Source organism: Mytilus edulis, chromosome 2, assembly GCF_963676685.1.
Source record: "Mytilus edulis chromosome 2, xbMytEdul2.2, whole genome shotgun sequence".
NCBI lineage: Eukaryota > Metazoa > Mollusca > Bivalvia > Mytilida > Mytilidae > Mytilus > Mytilus edulis.
In genome coordinates this window covers 10,280,176-10,295,087 of record NC_092345.1, presented here as the reverse complement: position 1 = coordinate 10,295,087, position 14,912 = coordinate 10,280,176, and the positions used below count along the sequence as shown (strand labels likewise).

At 32.2% G+C, this 14,912-nt stretch overlaps 2 protein-coding genes across 2 annotated transcripts in view; one reads left to right on the top strand and one right to left on the bottom strand.

The window, feature by feature from the left end:
• Positions 1–207: 207 nt before the first annotated feature.
• On the bottom strand, positions 208–6,270 carry LOC139511423 (uncharacterized). Its single transcript, XM_071298140.1, has 3 exons — positions 6,177–6,270; positions 2,253–2,374; positions 208–466 (listed from the first exon to the last, which is right to left on the bottom strand). The coding sequence occupies exons 1-3, from the start codon at positions 6,189–6,191 to the stop codon at positions 370–372; spliced, it is 234 nt and encodes a 77-aa protein (XP_071154241.1). The 5' UTR covers positions 6,192–6,270; the 3' UTR covers positions 208–369.
• Positions 6,271–8,350: 2,080 nt separating this feature from the next.
• LOC139511421 (ATP-binding cassette sub-family F member 1-like) overlaps positions 8,351–14,912 on the top strand; it is a 50,494-nt gene continuing 43,932 nt past the window's right edge. The window contains exons 1-4 of the mRNA XM_071298136.1: positions 8,351–8,602; positions 9,637–9,723; positions 11,940–12,078; positions 13,574–13,629. Of these exons, the coding sequence (XP_071154237.1) occupies positions 8,468–8,602; positions 9,637–9,723; positions 11,940–12,078; positions 13,574–13,629 (417 nt within the window). The 5' untranslated portion in view covers positions 8,351–8,467. The remainder of the gene's footprint in view (positions 8,603–9,636; positions 9,724–11,939; positions 12,079–13,573; positions 13,630–14,912) is intronic.

Sequence of the window (14,912 nt, the reverse complement as noted above, 5' to 3'; positions counted from 1 at the left end):
GGCAGTAATCGGCAGATACTTTATTGGTCAATTTGTTTTCAATGAATTATGACAGATGTCCAAGTCTGAACTTAATTTGGTGAAAAAAATGTCTTCGTTTTGGATCTGTCATAAATTCCTTACTTCACTTTAGTAAGCTTAAATTCTATCCCCTCCCTAGCCAGAATTCTGAATTAATTTTGAAATGCAGCAAAGAAAAAACAGCAACAGTGATTCATATTTAATATTTACAAAACAATGCTACATTGTGTTACAAAACACTGTAAGACTACAATATTATATGCTTGTTTAGCTAAATGCATCTCTTTTTTTTCAATTTTGGCTCAGCATTCATTCACAAAATATGTTGTTTGTTTCTATGGTGATCCATCACAACACTGGTGTTTGAGTATTTTTAGATACCACATGTTCCTGGAAATGTTTGGTACAATACAATATTCCATGTGCTTGTTTATAATTGTTCAAACTGCAAGTAAAAAAAAGAGAAGTTGAAAACATTCCCAATAACGATTACGCAGTTGACGTAAGCTTCTAAAGCTCTGAGCCTCATGTGTACAGCTAGGATTTATATTTTTTGAACGACTATTAATTTTTTGATATTGCTATACAACATTCTTAAACAGGCTAGATAATAATGGACCTCTGTGAATAAAAGGTAAAAATAACAGAAATGCCGAACTCAAAGAAAAATTCAAAACGGAAAGTCCCTTACCAAACGGCAAAATCAAAAGCTAAAACACATCATACAAATAGAGTCCAACGCTTTTGTAATTCATGAAAATATTCGAATTCTGATTTCTTGTATCTAACTCAATTCTAAACTGTTAACTTTATGGACTATATACATTTAAGCATACTCAAATGAATAATTTTCATAAAGGTAGAGATACAAAACGAAAGTTTGTATGCATAAATTAAAGTCCATAAAAGATTTGTTGTTGTTTTGGAGATGAGACCATCCTTTGGTATTTACCAAATGTTGCGACTCGCATTAATCTGTGCAAGACGTCTTAATTTAACATCTTATACATGTTACTTGGGCAAGGGTGTTACATTAGAGATCAGATATGAGTCCATGATTTTGAAAAAGGAGTGCCACCGCCCCCTTTTCCTTTGAGTTTAGATTAACCATAAATAAAGCTCCATAAATCCGTCTCTGAAGATCTTTCTTTACTCTTAATTTTTGTTTATAACAGTAGTATAGTTAACAACTATCTATGTTTGTTTCAATAAATTTTTCATTACTTTTAAGATATGGGATTTTCTTTAAATAGCGTATTGCCCTTTGATGTTAATATTTTGAAATACAAAAGATACTTAGTATAGTATATCCATTTCATATCAATACCTTTCATTATCAGCATAATACTTTTATCCTACTCAAACAGAAATGAAAAGGTAAAAATGCGTGACAATAATTTTTAGAAAATGATGACGAGCCGATTCTGCCATTTAGTACTACATGCTTATCGTGGTTATTTCTGTAATATAGAAGTTACTAATCTAATGCATTACACAAAGTGAATTGTTGATGTAACATATTAAAAAAAAATAATGGAATGTATATAACGTAGTCAGTAAGTCACATGATGAAAATGTTTGGCTTATTGGCCAGAAAATTTAGCCTCTTGTTATTCTATAATAATAAGTTATTCATCTGCTCGATCTGTGTATGCTCTCTGTATTTTTTCTTTCCGTTATTCTAATGTTGCCCTTGGTGAAGTTGAAATCATCCCTTCGTTAATTTTATGGACGCCATCACGAATTGGTTGACCGTTATGGAATGTGTACTTGTACGTTGTCTAAGAATGTATGACATTTGTCATCAGAAGGAGCGGAGCGTCAGACAATGTCAAACGTGAAGCAGTCATCGATTTCATTTAGGGAAAGGAATGGTTACCCGAAACATTGGGATAGCCATTTACCAATTGCAATGTCACTTTATTTTTCTTTATACTCTGTGCTCAGCCAATGTAAAAGTATAACTTACCTGTAACTTACCTGTAAATCCAGTTAAGAAAAAATATAAAATCGGCGCAAATGAAAAAATGAAATCGGCGCAAATGAAAGAATGAAAATTTTCAAAATCGGCGCAAATGTCATACGCCCGTTGCCCTTTTTATGCGTTATAATTCGGAGTAAAATCTTTCAGTACACTTATGATAAAGAAGCGATCACAATTTCTTATACGTAGAACTCAAAAATCCTAATGTTCAAATGATGTATTTACAAATATATTGTATGTGACTTACTTTAAAGACATTTTACAATCACTGCACTTAAAACATAATTTATGATATGGTTTATTTCCAGCTTCAATTCTTTCAGCTGCATACACCGACTTCTGGCATAAATCACACTTCTCGGCTCCACCCTGAAAAGATAACGTAAACAAATGCGTCATACCAAAGATTTTTTAATGTTCGTTTTTTTCAACCAAAGACATGAGATAACGAATGGACATTCAACACTTAGATACCGTCATGACCGTAGAGAAACTGATAAAAGTACGACGAACAAAAGACAATGTGCAAACCTAGTGAACCCAACCAAGAACTAGGGGGGTCTCTTAATAGATAGTGTTATATTTAAGGTAAATACCGGTAGACTTTTTTTCAGAATCCAATTCCTGATTGTAGGTTACATAATCCATAAATTGAATGAAAATTGATAATCTCCAGATCTGTAACATTTGTTTCAAAGTTAAAATTTTACCTTGGTTTTGAAAAATTACTGTATGGTAGAATTGAGTATTCAGTGACGATATTATGAAAAAAAAGTATACTATATATATATAGTTCTAGTAGTTCTAAAACTGAATTGTAAACAGGTATTAATCAACATGCGGGGGATGTATTTCCATAGAAACCATTTAATCTGTCAAAAGTTCAGTCTGTTTTTGTGCTGTTACATCGAAATTCCAAACAAATGTAGAAATAGCAATTAGTTGTATATTTGTTTGCACTTTGGCGTACACTAAACAAGAGGTTCGTTAGGGTTTTTTTCTACAGAAGTTTTCCACTAGACAATGTATTTATTATCAGTATCAATGGCTATATGTAATACTTAAAAATACCTTCTCTTCAAAAAAAGGAAATCAAAAATAGATATTTTACCCGTATTAACAAAATGAATGTAAATACAAATCCTGTCAACCGTCCCTGGCTGATGAACAATGTATAATATATTTGAACACTAAATTCATTTGATTAATTGATTATTGGTATTTAAATCCACTGTATATGCACACTTAGCTAAATCATGGGGCTACATTTTTTACTAATTTTATTCTGCGTGCATTTTTCTCACTTCTCAGACAATCACACAAACTTTAGATCTGATTAATTAAAATGGGCATACTGTAAAACATGGTATGGTACGATGGTATGGTATGTGCTATGGTATGGTGGTATGGTACGAATACCCCCATACCATGGTATGCACGAATGGTACCATGGTATGGTATGTTGGTATGGTACAAATTACTATACCATGGTATAGTTTGATGGTATGAAGAATGGTATGGTTTTTAGAAGTAGGAAATTTTGAAAAGTTAACTATTCCTTCATGCAACAAATTTCACATTTAAAATTATGTGGTATCTATTAACTAACATAATATTATATGAGGCGGGACAGTTTACTTTGAAAGTATGGTGTTTTCTTATTGATACAGGAGATGTTTTCACTTTTTTTTCACATTTAATTGTTGCATGAAGGAATAGTTAACACACAATATCAATCAAGGAATGTGTCTTCTTTTATTATGTGAAATTTTTCTTTAACAACTTTCTTTTATTTTTTTTATTAACTGCAAATTTGGAATATTTTGTTTACTTTATGTTATAATCATTAGATATACAATTCTATCTTGAAATTCAGTATAAACAAAAACAAAGGATATCATATCAAGATTATTTCTCTAAATAAACCGAATGATACCCATGTTATTGTAACATAATATTTATCTTAATGATCTTAACGTTATGGTTATCTGAGATGTTTATAATTAATTTTCTCTTGTTTTCTGTTCACAACTTTATTTGCGTGATGTTTTGTCTACTTCCACTTTCTTTTTAAGTAATATTTTCTTTTAAAAAATAAACCAGATACATAATGTTAGCAAATGAAAAAAAAATCATGTTTCAAATTGCCCTAATTAACTTTTCAAAATTTCCTACTTCAAAAAACCATACCATGCTTCATACCATCAAATATACTATGGTATAGTAATTAGTACCATACCATCACACCATACCATGGTATGGGGGTATTCGTACCATACCACCATACCACAACACATACCATACCATCGTACCATACCATGTTTTACAGTATGCCATTAAAATGACGACGTCCTAAAGTTTCTTGACTTCATTTAGTGAACCTTCAACGTTTCAAGTAGGCATATATACATATATTGTATACAAGATCCAATCTCATAATAGAAACACAAGGGTATGGCCGGGGTATCCGTCCATGATACAAAATCAGTACACGAACAGCAAAAACACACACAAAGCAATCGAACAGTGCTTTAATTTCGATTTTTCATCTTAAATTCACAGTGACCTTCAACACGGAGCAAAAACCCTCACCTCACTTCAGGATCAAGCAACAGTTTGAGCGAGATTCATTACTAGTAGTTAAGGGGTTTAATTGTTAAACAACAACTTCCTTCAATATATGAATTATTAACATTTTGTGTGCTCTTTTTAGTTTTGATGGACCCTTGCGCCTTAGTGGACGGATGATTATAAAAATAAACTTATACATCTTGTTTTAAAACAACATTAATTGTACACGGATGCGCCTGCAAAGAGCCTCGGTTGAAACGGTTGATGGGGAGTAATGCCCTGAAAGAATGTATAGATGAATGTGAATTGGGAAATCAATGTCGTCTTTATATTGCAAACAAAATTTGATTTTAGTGATTCATAAGTTTGAAATTCTCACCTGTATATCATTTTGAAAATGCATTCAAAGGTGCATTATTATGTAATATCTTATTTACATGTCTGTATTAACGCTGTACCGGTCCATAGAGTACACAGGCTCACACAGGTCACAGATGCAATAATTTAAACACTTACTTTGTGTAAGGATTAATACATGGCAGTTTGATTTTAATAGGGGACGATTCAGAATCATTTTTGAAAAGATTTATACATGCACAACAATCATGTATTGCAAGTTTGGAATGTTCGGTCGTGAATGATAATTGCAGTACATGTTTGAATTAAAATTCCAGCCCCTTGTAACTAACTAAATTATACAATTATTTATTCTCAATTAATAAATTCATGACGTTGATGTGTTGTAATCCAATTTTTGATAAAACCAATAATAGCACGATGTTTTCTGATAAACAAGCAATTTGAGACATACATATCATTCCAAGTTATATTTACTTGGAGAACGAAATATGAGTACCCTTACGGTATTCCAAAACAAATTTATCTTATAATTGGGTGTAGATTAGAAGAAAAAATCTTTTGTATCTATTTTCGTGGATCAAAGTTTAGTGTAGAAAACTTGCAAAACATTAATTGCCAAGTTCAATTTTTGAAAGAAGTTTTACCACTACCGATCTCCAAAGTACCGAATACCATTTTCAGATGACTTTGGTAAATTTATAAGCCTGTATTCTCAATTGAGTGATACATGTGATAGTTTAACTCTTTGTTTTGGACTACAGACTGACCCATTGCATGATCTATTGGTTTCTTGTTCTCTTCCTTACACATGTAATCTCAGCATGTAATAATCCATTGGACATGTTGGATAGACCAGATTAAAGCAAATAATGCAAATATAACTGAATTTTATGTTTAATATTACAAAATCAATATTTACTTATACTTATACATAATGTATAAATGGCCACATCTTTTTAAGTTTAAAATCGTGATCATCACATAAGTATTTTACCTCAGATTATTGTATGCTAGGCTATAAAACCAACAGGATGCCTTCCGCATGTTTAAGACGAATGTTGATTTCAACAAAGATAAAGATATTATATATAAATTCACTTCAATATTTTACATATAGATATTTCCGCCTTTGTAGACTTATATCTACATTTATAAATACATCTCAACATTCCGATAGTAAACAGTTTTTGAAAAGGTAACTTAATAATTTTTTTCAAAAAATCGAAACCGTAATACTCACAAATTTTGGAGGCATCTTCGTAGGACGGATGCTTGAACTTTAAGTGATGTAAAAGTTTGCACACGTCAGAAGAAAACATTTTGCACACGGTGCGTTGGTAATATGTTAGTTTGCTTATAAAAAGGGGGTATGTGCTAACTAACAGAGCTAATTAAAAAAAATTCAGAACTTCTCTTCTGTAAAAATTATGTCGATTTTGGAGTATAATTTACTAGGTACTAGTATAACCCCGTTTTAAAGTTTTTTCGTTATTTTATTGACAAAATATGTCTAATATTTTTTATAATGATGTCAAGTTAAAGCTGATCTGTAATATTGTATCAGATACAATCAAATTGGATACTGGATTCTACCGGACAAATCAGATTAAGTCTTTTTTTTTTTTTTTTTACATGATTTACAAATCCTATCCTACCATCCACTCATTATGAAACCAACTAACACTGCGTTGTTGCAAACAAAACCTTGACGACTATAAGAGAGTTACTGTATTGGACAGTCACACGGTCAGCTCTTTTCTTTGATTCCTGTAAAACAATAAATGAACCATATAGTTTTTCAAAGAAAATTTTCAATGCTGAAACCTGAAAACTACGGTAATGACCAACTAAATGTTATTTTTGAATAAATACTTATATTAATGTTATCATTAGAAGAGAAAGCCATGGGACGTCTAGGGGAAAACAAACAGTCATTTTGGGACCTTTTGTAGATTTTGATGTGGTATGGGTTTTGCTCACTATTGAAGACAGGCTAATGTGACAAATCTAAAGTTGCTTTTTAGTCGTTTGGCCTGTGGTGAAGAGTTTTCTCTTATTGTCAACCATACCAAATATTCTTATTTTCATATCAAGTTCAGTAACTAAGGCATTTATTAATAATAATACAATTATTGATGTTATCTCAGTAAATGAGGCTCAATGAACTGATAAAATTAGTCATAAAATGTTGAAAATATGCTTTGGAATAGTAGCAATACTCCTTCATATTATCTTAATTAAATAACTTTAAGTCAGTAAGTATGAATATCCCATTGCCTTGAAGAAGAAAAAAGGCTTCAACTCGTTTTCACTGCCCGCAAATTATCGCCTTATATATCAGGCCGACCATTTAATAAACTGGTCTGCCATTTCATCTAAAGCTTCGCAACGAAAAGTGTACAGTAGCGTAAGGGAACACAACAGGGTCCAGTTAAACGATTTCACTGTTGTTGTGAAAAGGGGCACGGTTTCAAGTTATTTCGGAACAAACTCATTTCCCCCTATTTTTTGGTCTTGGACTACTATACTATAACATCAATATATTATGTCCAAGCTTTCAGTTATAATAGGCAAATTTTTGATAACATACAGGAACATGATTGTTTAATCGATGATAATTCGTAAACGTTATTTTCATTTGAATATATGTTATGTTTAGTTTAAACTTAATGAATATAATCATCTCCGAATACCGTAAAAATTGAAATGAGTTTTCATGTGAATTTTTACCTAAAAATCAGCTTAGGTTATTAACCCGAGCAAAGAAAGAATATATTTACTGTATTTATATTGTCTGCTATGTAAGGTTTGACATATTTTGAAATGTTACAAAAATAACTTATAATTTACACTATCATGAATGGCTTTAGGACTACTTATTATTCAGCATTACAATCTTATCACATGATACATAAATACACTCTTTTGCTTGATAATTATTAATCTATATGAGAATCTCTTATTTCTATGATCATCAATCCATGCAGCTATTGACTTTGACAAAAAATTACACCCACGAATGTAAAAAAGGGGGATGTTCATGCAAAATAATGACATGTAGTATTAAACAAAATAAAAGGCAAAACTATTTATCATTTTTAAAGTGATATTCCTAAATTACTCCGACACTAAATCCGCCGGTGACCTATAGGTGAGTTCCTGTATCTGATACTATACCAAGGATTTCAACTTGTATAAAAGTCTTACTATACAAATCCTTGCTAATACAAAGAAGAAGAATGTATACAGAACTGAAGTTTGAAATAATCATGTAAACCCGACCCTTAAAAAAAAAAAAAAAAAATGCATTCGACTTCATCTTGTGTTTTTTTCCTCTTTCTTTCACAGTGTTTTCTCCTTTCTATACCTTCCAATTCCGGATTTGTATCGGAGTTTGTATCGGAGTTTAACACGTCACACATGCTTCTTCCGGTTAAAAAAGATTGAGCAATCTGGAAAACTTAGAAGTTTAATCGCGCAATCAGTTAAAACAACGGTATACTATATCTAATAATTTTGACAATATAAATCATGCCTAAAAAGGACAGGGGCAAAAAGAAGAAGAGTGAGTTGGACGAAGAAGACGGGGATTCAAAACTAGAAGAGAGAATGGCCGGTTTGGAAATGGACGAATCAGACGAAAAACCAAAGAAAAAGAAAGAAAAGGTGAAAAAATAGCTTTATATCACACCCATTTCCTTTTCATCATGCCTTCAGTTTCATAGTGATATGTTTAAGTGAATTTGGCATTTAATATGAAGCAGATGCCCTTGTCCGTGGATCCATGATGAAAAATAACATGGTTCTTAAGGAAAAAGAATCTTTCTGGCAAAACCAAACGGCCACAAATCTCTCTGCCCCATATCGATTTATCCCAAGTCTATCTAACTCCAATCCATACTAAATGATGAATAGTTAATATAAAAATTAGGCACTGGCTACAGTGACTACACTTGCCTACAGAAAGTAACAATAGGAAATAATAATTGTTACTTTTGAGACTTAATAGGGCTCTTCACGGTTAGTTCGGCCATATTGGATAGGGGGCAGATTTTCATAATAGAGGTAAAAATGGTGTGAAAAATACGGGAAAACATCATTAAAACAGAGCTGTTGCTTGGAAACACACATAGGATTTCCCACACTTTCATACCATTTCCACCTCCTTCCAAAAAATCTGCCCCCTATCCAATATGGCCGAACTAACCGTGAAGAGCCCTATTGCTGAACACTATTTCTTGACAGGGGCGGTATTTCATATGGAAATTGCAGGCATCGATGATTATTTTGATATCGTTTTTGGGTAAAAACCCCTAGTACTCAATAGTTAGAGATTACTCTGACATCAAATGGCTGTTTCGTTGTTAATGGTTTCGACTCATGGCATTGGATCCATACAAATACACCTTATCGCTATTTGTCCGCCATTACTGGATATCACACAGGTTCCCGTAAAATTATGACGTCATAATACAAAAAAGCTGACGCCACAATGAAAAAGTGATTGTTGTATGCGTCAAAAGTTCAAGCGGCAGGGTCAGCCGGGAATAGCGATAAGGTGTATGAGGCCTCAATATACATGTATGTACATTGTAGTAAGTACATGTATGTTTATAGTCAATGATGTGTACAAGTGATATACATTGTACAAAATGTAATTGTATATCATATATGTCATTAAAATTCAATATTTTTTGCAGGGCAAATCTTCCAAGTTAAAGAAGTTGGCAGAATTGATGGCAGAAGAAGAAAATGAGGAAGATAATGAGGAAGAAACTGAAGAAGAGGTACTGTAGTATCATCATGATTTTATATCAGGAATCAATTTGTAGAATTATATAATTGCTGGCAACTATTCAGTGATCGGGAAGGATGTGCGCCCTGCGCCTATAGCGCATATTGACAAGAAATGGCGCATACAGTGACAAATGTAAGCGCCCACGTGGCGCATGATATTTTTCACTTTGTTTCGAAATGTTTAGATTGAGGTTTAGATATCGTCAAATGAATTTCCGATAGTGTTCCGTGCCGCCATGTGTGTGTACACAACTGTGTAATGTTCCTCCAATAATAGGAGCACCTATATATTTTTGGGACGTCTCGGGTGTTTCCCTATCATAATAGAACCATGTGATTTAACGTCTCGGTGTTTTCCTATTGTAATAATAGAACCTTGCGGTCTAACTGATAACCCGAAAAACGTAATTAACCATCATTCATGATATATTTGTTTATAAACAACTTTGTATTTGTTAAATTTGGCTAATACAGACAAGATTTAACTCTAATAATAATCTCATTTAGTTTAGCTTGCTATTATTTTGATTGAAGAAGCCCAAGACATTTTAGGAATATAGTTTTTGTCTCCATAAAAGACGCCTTACTGTCCTTGTCATTTTTTGGTCTTTGGCTCGTTTTCACGTTTTGTAAACATGACTTCAGCGATTTGTTGTTATGTTCTATGAATTAATGGTACTCTATATGTTATTCTTGTCACCGTGATGAAGTTATAATAATACAAGAAGTGCAGAGGAAATGCCTGAAATGTCCTCTGATACGGAACGTCTAGAATAGGTATGGTATCGACGAAGACCCAAATTTAATGTACAAAAAAAAAACATGAACATGAACAAGGCAACAGTACCACTTTAAACATTGTAAATAAAGGCTGACTTAAATATTGTTGGGGTTGGAAGAAGTTATTGTATGTTCATTGAAATTGAAATTATAAAAGCACAGGAACAATATCCATGATTTTATTTAAAATCATAAAGGTAAGTATCAACACCTCTTTGCCAAAATATACTGATATCTTTTTTTACAGAAGTCAATTAAAATGGCCCACTCATTTGACAACATGGCCCATTATTTTTTAAAATGGCCCATTGAATTTATTTTTGAGGGGCCCTGGGCCCATAGTGAAAAAAACCTTCCAGATCACTGCTATTGGCTCGTCATCAAATTCAGAAACAAGATGGCATTACAAAACAGTCTATCAATGGGAAGAGCTCCAAAATGACATTATTTTATATGTCAACAATTTTCTAAAAGAGTTGTTGATCCTAACACTAGTTTAAGTTATACAGATGTTACAAACAAGAACTGTAGACAAACAGTAGATTCATTTTATAATACGGACCGTGCAATGGCTGTATAGCCAGTCAAGGTCGTTAAAAACATCTATTTGTAGATTCATTTATTTTTTTGGATACCCAAATTTTTGTGGATTGTGGAAGAGTTCCCTTTTTTAGATTACTACATGTATTTTGTTGTTTTTGCAAAGTCTGCAAACATTCCTTTAGAAACATTTGATCTTGTGAACATTTAAAATTTGTGGTTCCCCTGTACCAACGAAATCCATGAAAATTGGTATTCAACCAATATTAAGAATTCACAGTATCAGGGAAAAATAATTATAATACAATTTACCCTATAAGTTTTGCCCTACAAGACACTTTATACATATATATTGAAGTTGGAGACTAGAAATATGTCTGGATACCCTCATGTGTCCATATTTTTCTCAATTTTGTTTTTTCAATGCTTTTTTATTTTCCAGAATCTTACAAAAAATTTAAATTCTTAACTTCAATGTTATGGAAAGCACCCATGGCTTGATATAGATCTGTAATTAAATATAGGAAGATGTGGTGTGAGTGCCAATGAGACAACTCTCCATCCAAATAACAATTTAAAAAAAGTAAACCATTATAGGTCAATGTACGGACTTCAACACGGAGCCTTGGCTCACACCGAACAACAAGCTTTAAAGAGCCCCAAAATTACTAGTGTAAAACCATTCAAACAGGAAAAACAACGGTCTAATCTATATAAAATAAAAAACAGAGAAACGAGAAACACGTATAAATTACATAAACAAACAACAACTACTGTACATCAGATTAATTGTCTTTTACCTTCTGTAATAACTTCTTTACTTTTAACATATTTATAGTAACACATGTACATGTCATGTTGTATATGTTTCTTTGTTTAAATTTAGATTCAGTTTGTGACTGTCAAAAAAGAAAAAAGAACGTCGTCAAAGAAAACCTCCCCAGTAGAGGTTGACAGGGATGCAGCTTACCTAAGGGAACAGAATGAAGAAGAAAATGGAGAGGAAGAAGAGGGGGATACTAAAGGTAAAGGAGTAGGGGCATTAAGGGTTTGACAACTACTTCAAATTGACACAAAATGTTTGGAAATGCTTGAGGTAAAAAAAGAGAAAATAAAAACATAATCTTTGTTATCTGATGACGTTACAATTACGTCATTATTTAAAAAGGTGAAAAAAAAACAGAATTTATGCTGTTTTGTTTTTCATGGTTATTTCCATTGTGGAAACATCCTGCGCAGCCAAGAAACAACAAAACAATTTAAGAGAACCTTTACTATAACTATTGGCAAGTTTGGTCATGATTTGTTGCCATGTGGTAACTCGTTCAATGTGACATTTGTTTTTATTTCCTGAATATCTTATACCTTAGTCTTGTTGTAGCAAATTTAAGTATATACTATTAGTTACATAGTGTGCTAGTGACCTAATACGGTAAATATGGGGTCAGTAAATTCCATATGGGGTGAGAGCGAAGCTCGAATCCCCATATGGAATTTACTCATCCAATTATTACGTCACTAGCACAAATTTAATCATCCAATTATTACGTCACTAGCACACTATGTAACAAATTTATCTTACCGACTATCTTAACGTGTGAAATTAAGACTAGTGATTATCAAAATGAGCAAGTCTTCAATACTGTTAGCACTAAGAAAATACTTCCATTGATCCTACAAAAACAGATGCCAACAATAACGACTTGTAAGGTTTAAATGTGTTTTATGAATTTGTTTCAATCTTAATCATCCATTTCTTCGTCTGTTGGAACTTTTAAGATTTTTTCTCAGTCCCGTTTTGTTTTTTATAAAGGGACATAACACCATTACTAACCGTGTATGAAATAAGCCCCGCCCCCTTCTTACCTAATAAGGAATATAAAGGGACGTAACTCCACTACTAACCGTGTATGAGATAAGCCCCGCCTCCCTACTAACCTAATATCAAATATACACGGTTTGCACGCGGACGCTTTTAACCAATCATATTCCTGGAAATGTTTTGGAGGTAAGATAAATACCTATATTTATACATATTGAAATTGAAAGGTAGGAGTTATGCATCATCTGACAAAGTCTTGTTGAAATTCAACGTATTAGCATTTTATGTTTGAAATATCTTGAATATGAACAGTTTTGTGGTATCCTTGATAACAGTCACAACTCTATATTGCATCACAAGATTTTGTGAGGTAGATGACCTTAAAACAATTGTATTGACTTTTGATGTCCAAATGTAGGCAGATCAGACATATTTTGACATTATTTATTGACTGCTTTAGTTAAAGATTAATTGTAATTATCACATTCCAATGATATAATGTTTTAAGCCATTCGCCAATATGGGGTAAAGTGCTTTTGATAAAGTAAAGTATTTTTAAAATATGCTTCATTTGAATAAAAAAAAATGATACAGAAAAAATGTAATTTTTTGTTACCTTCGTTTTTATTGGCAGGCACAATGTTTATACTGCAACAATGCTAAGGAACATTTTTTATGATCTCTTAATGTTATTACAGAGGAAGAAGCAAAACCAAAGTTAAGCAAGAAAGAAATGAAGAAATTGAAGAAAAAGGTAATAAGATATTATTATTTTACCATCAAAAATTGAACTCTTGGAGGTTCTTTGATATGCTGAATTAAAGAATTGATTCAGATTTGAGATAGTGGGCCTTAAAAGGTAAATGTCCATTCTCAAATTTGTAAGACCCTAGACCACATTCATTCTGTGACAAATGTTTAAGGCTCTAGACCACATTCATTCTGCATGCCTCTACAATAACTTTTTTTTCAACTTGTCCAGTAGAACAAGTACATACCAAAACTTACTTGTCCGAATGAAATTGTTACTTTTCCAAAAAAAATTATTTAAAAATAACCTTTTTACATCTTAAGTTGATTAAAGAAACAAAAGGAATTTAAACAATAGAACAGAATTTGATGTATTTCTTTTGAAATACTTTTTCGAAAATATGAGTCAAGTACAACTGAATCTAGTCAAATAACAGACTCACTGTCATGTCACAGGACTTAGGTTCTAGTTTTCTCATCAATGCTAGTCAAATCAGACTCTGCACATGAGGCACCTTCTGATAGGCCTGTACACTCCTTGGATTTGTATTCTGTGGGTTTTTTTTTAAGTTGAAAAAAGTTTATTCATTGTCAAATGCAATCAATAAAAAGAAGAAGATAAGACAACTCTCTGCAAGAGACCAAAATGACACATAAATTAACAACTATAGGTCACCATATTGCAAGTTTTTTTTTCTTTCTACATATGATCAAATGATTTTGTGAATTTTATCATGTTTATGGTAAATAAAAAAAAATATTTTTGTGAAAAAAATACCTGTATGGTTGGTATTTATTATAAGGAACAGAATAAGGTAGCAAAATGAGGTACTGATTTGTCTTGGTCACGAAATGTCTCCTGCCTTGCCAAACTGTTTATCAATCATGTCTACTAAATATGTCTCCTACGGTGCCAAACTGTCTATTAAACTTGGAGCTAAACTGTCAAGGTGACCAACTGTCATGTAAAGTTACCTTATCTACAAAGCGCATCATTGATTCGGATCAGAAAGACTGGTTTCCAAGAATAGTTTACCTTTAACCTTTTAAAAAGTACCTGACAAAGAACCAGTTAAAAATTATCGATTTCAAGTAATGTTGAAGAAAAAGGTTTTGCATTTGAATAAACAGAATACAGAAACATGTCAAATAAATATTTGTTTTCTTGTTTTTTGTTTATAATTACTTTGTTCACCAAAGTTGAAGTAAATTTATTTTTTGCAGAATAATTGTACTTGTCCCGACGGGCAAGCTTGATACAGCTTTTACTTGTCCGACCTTTTTTCC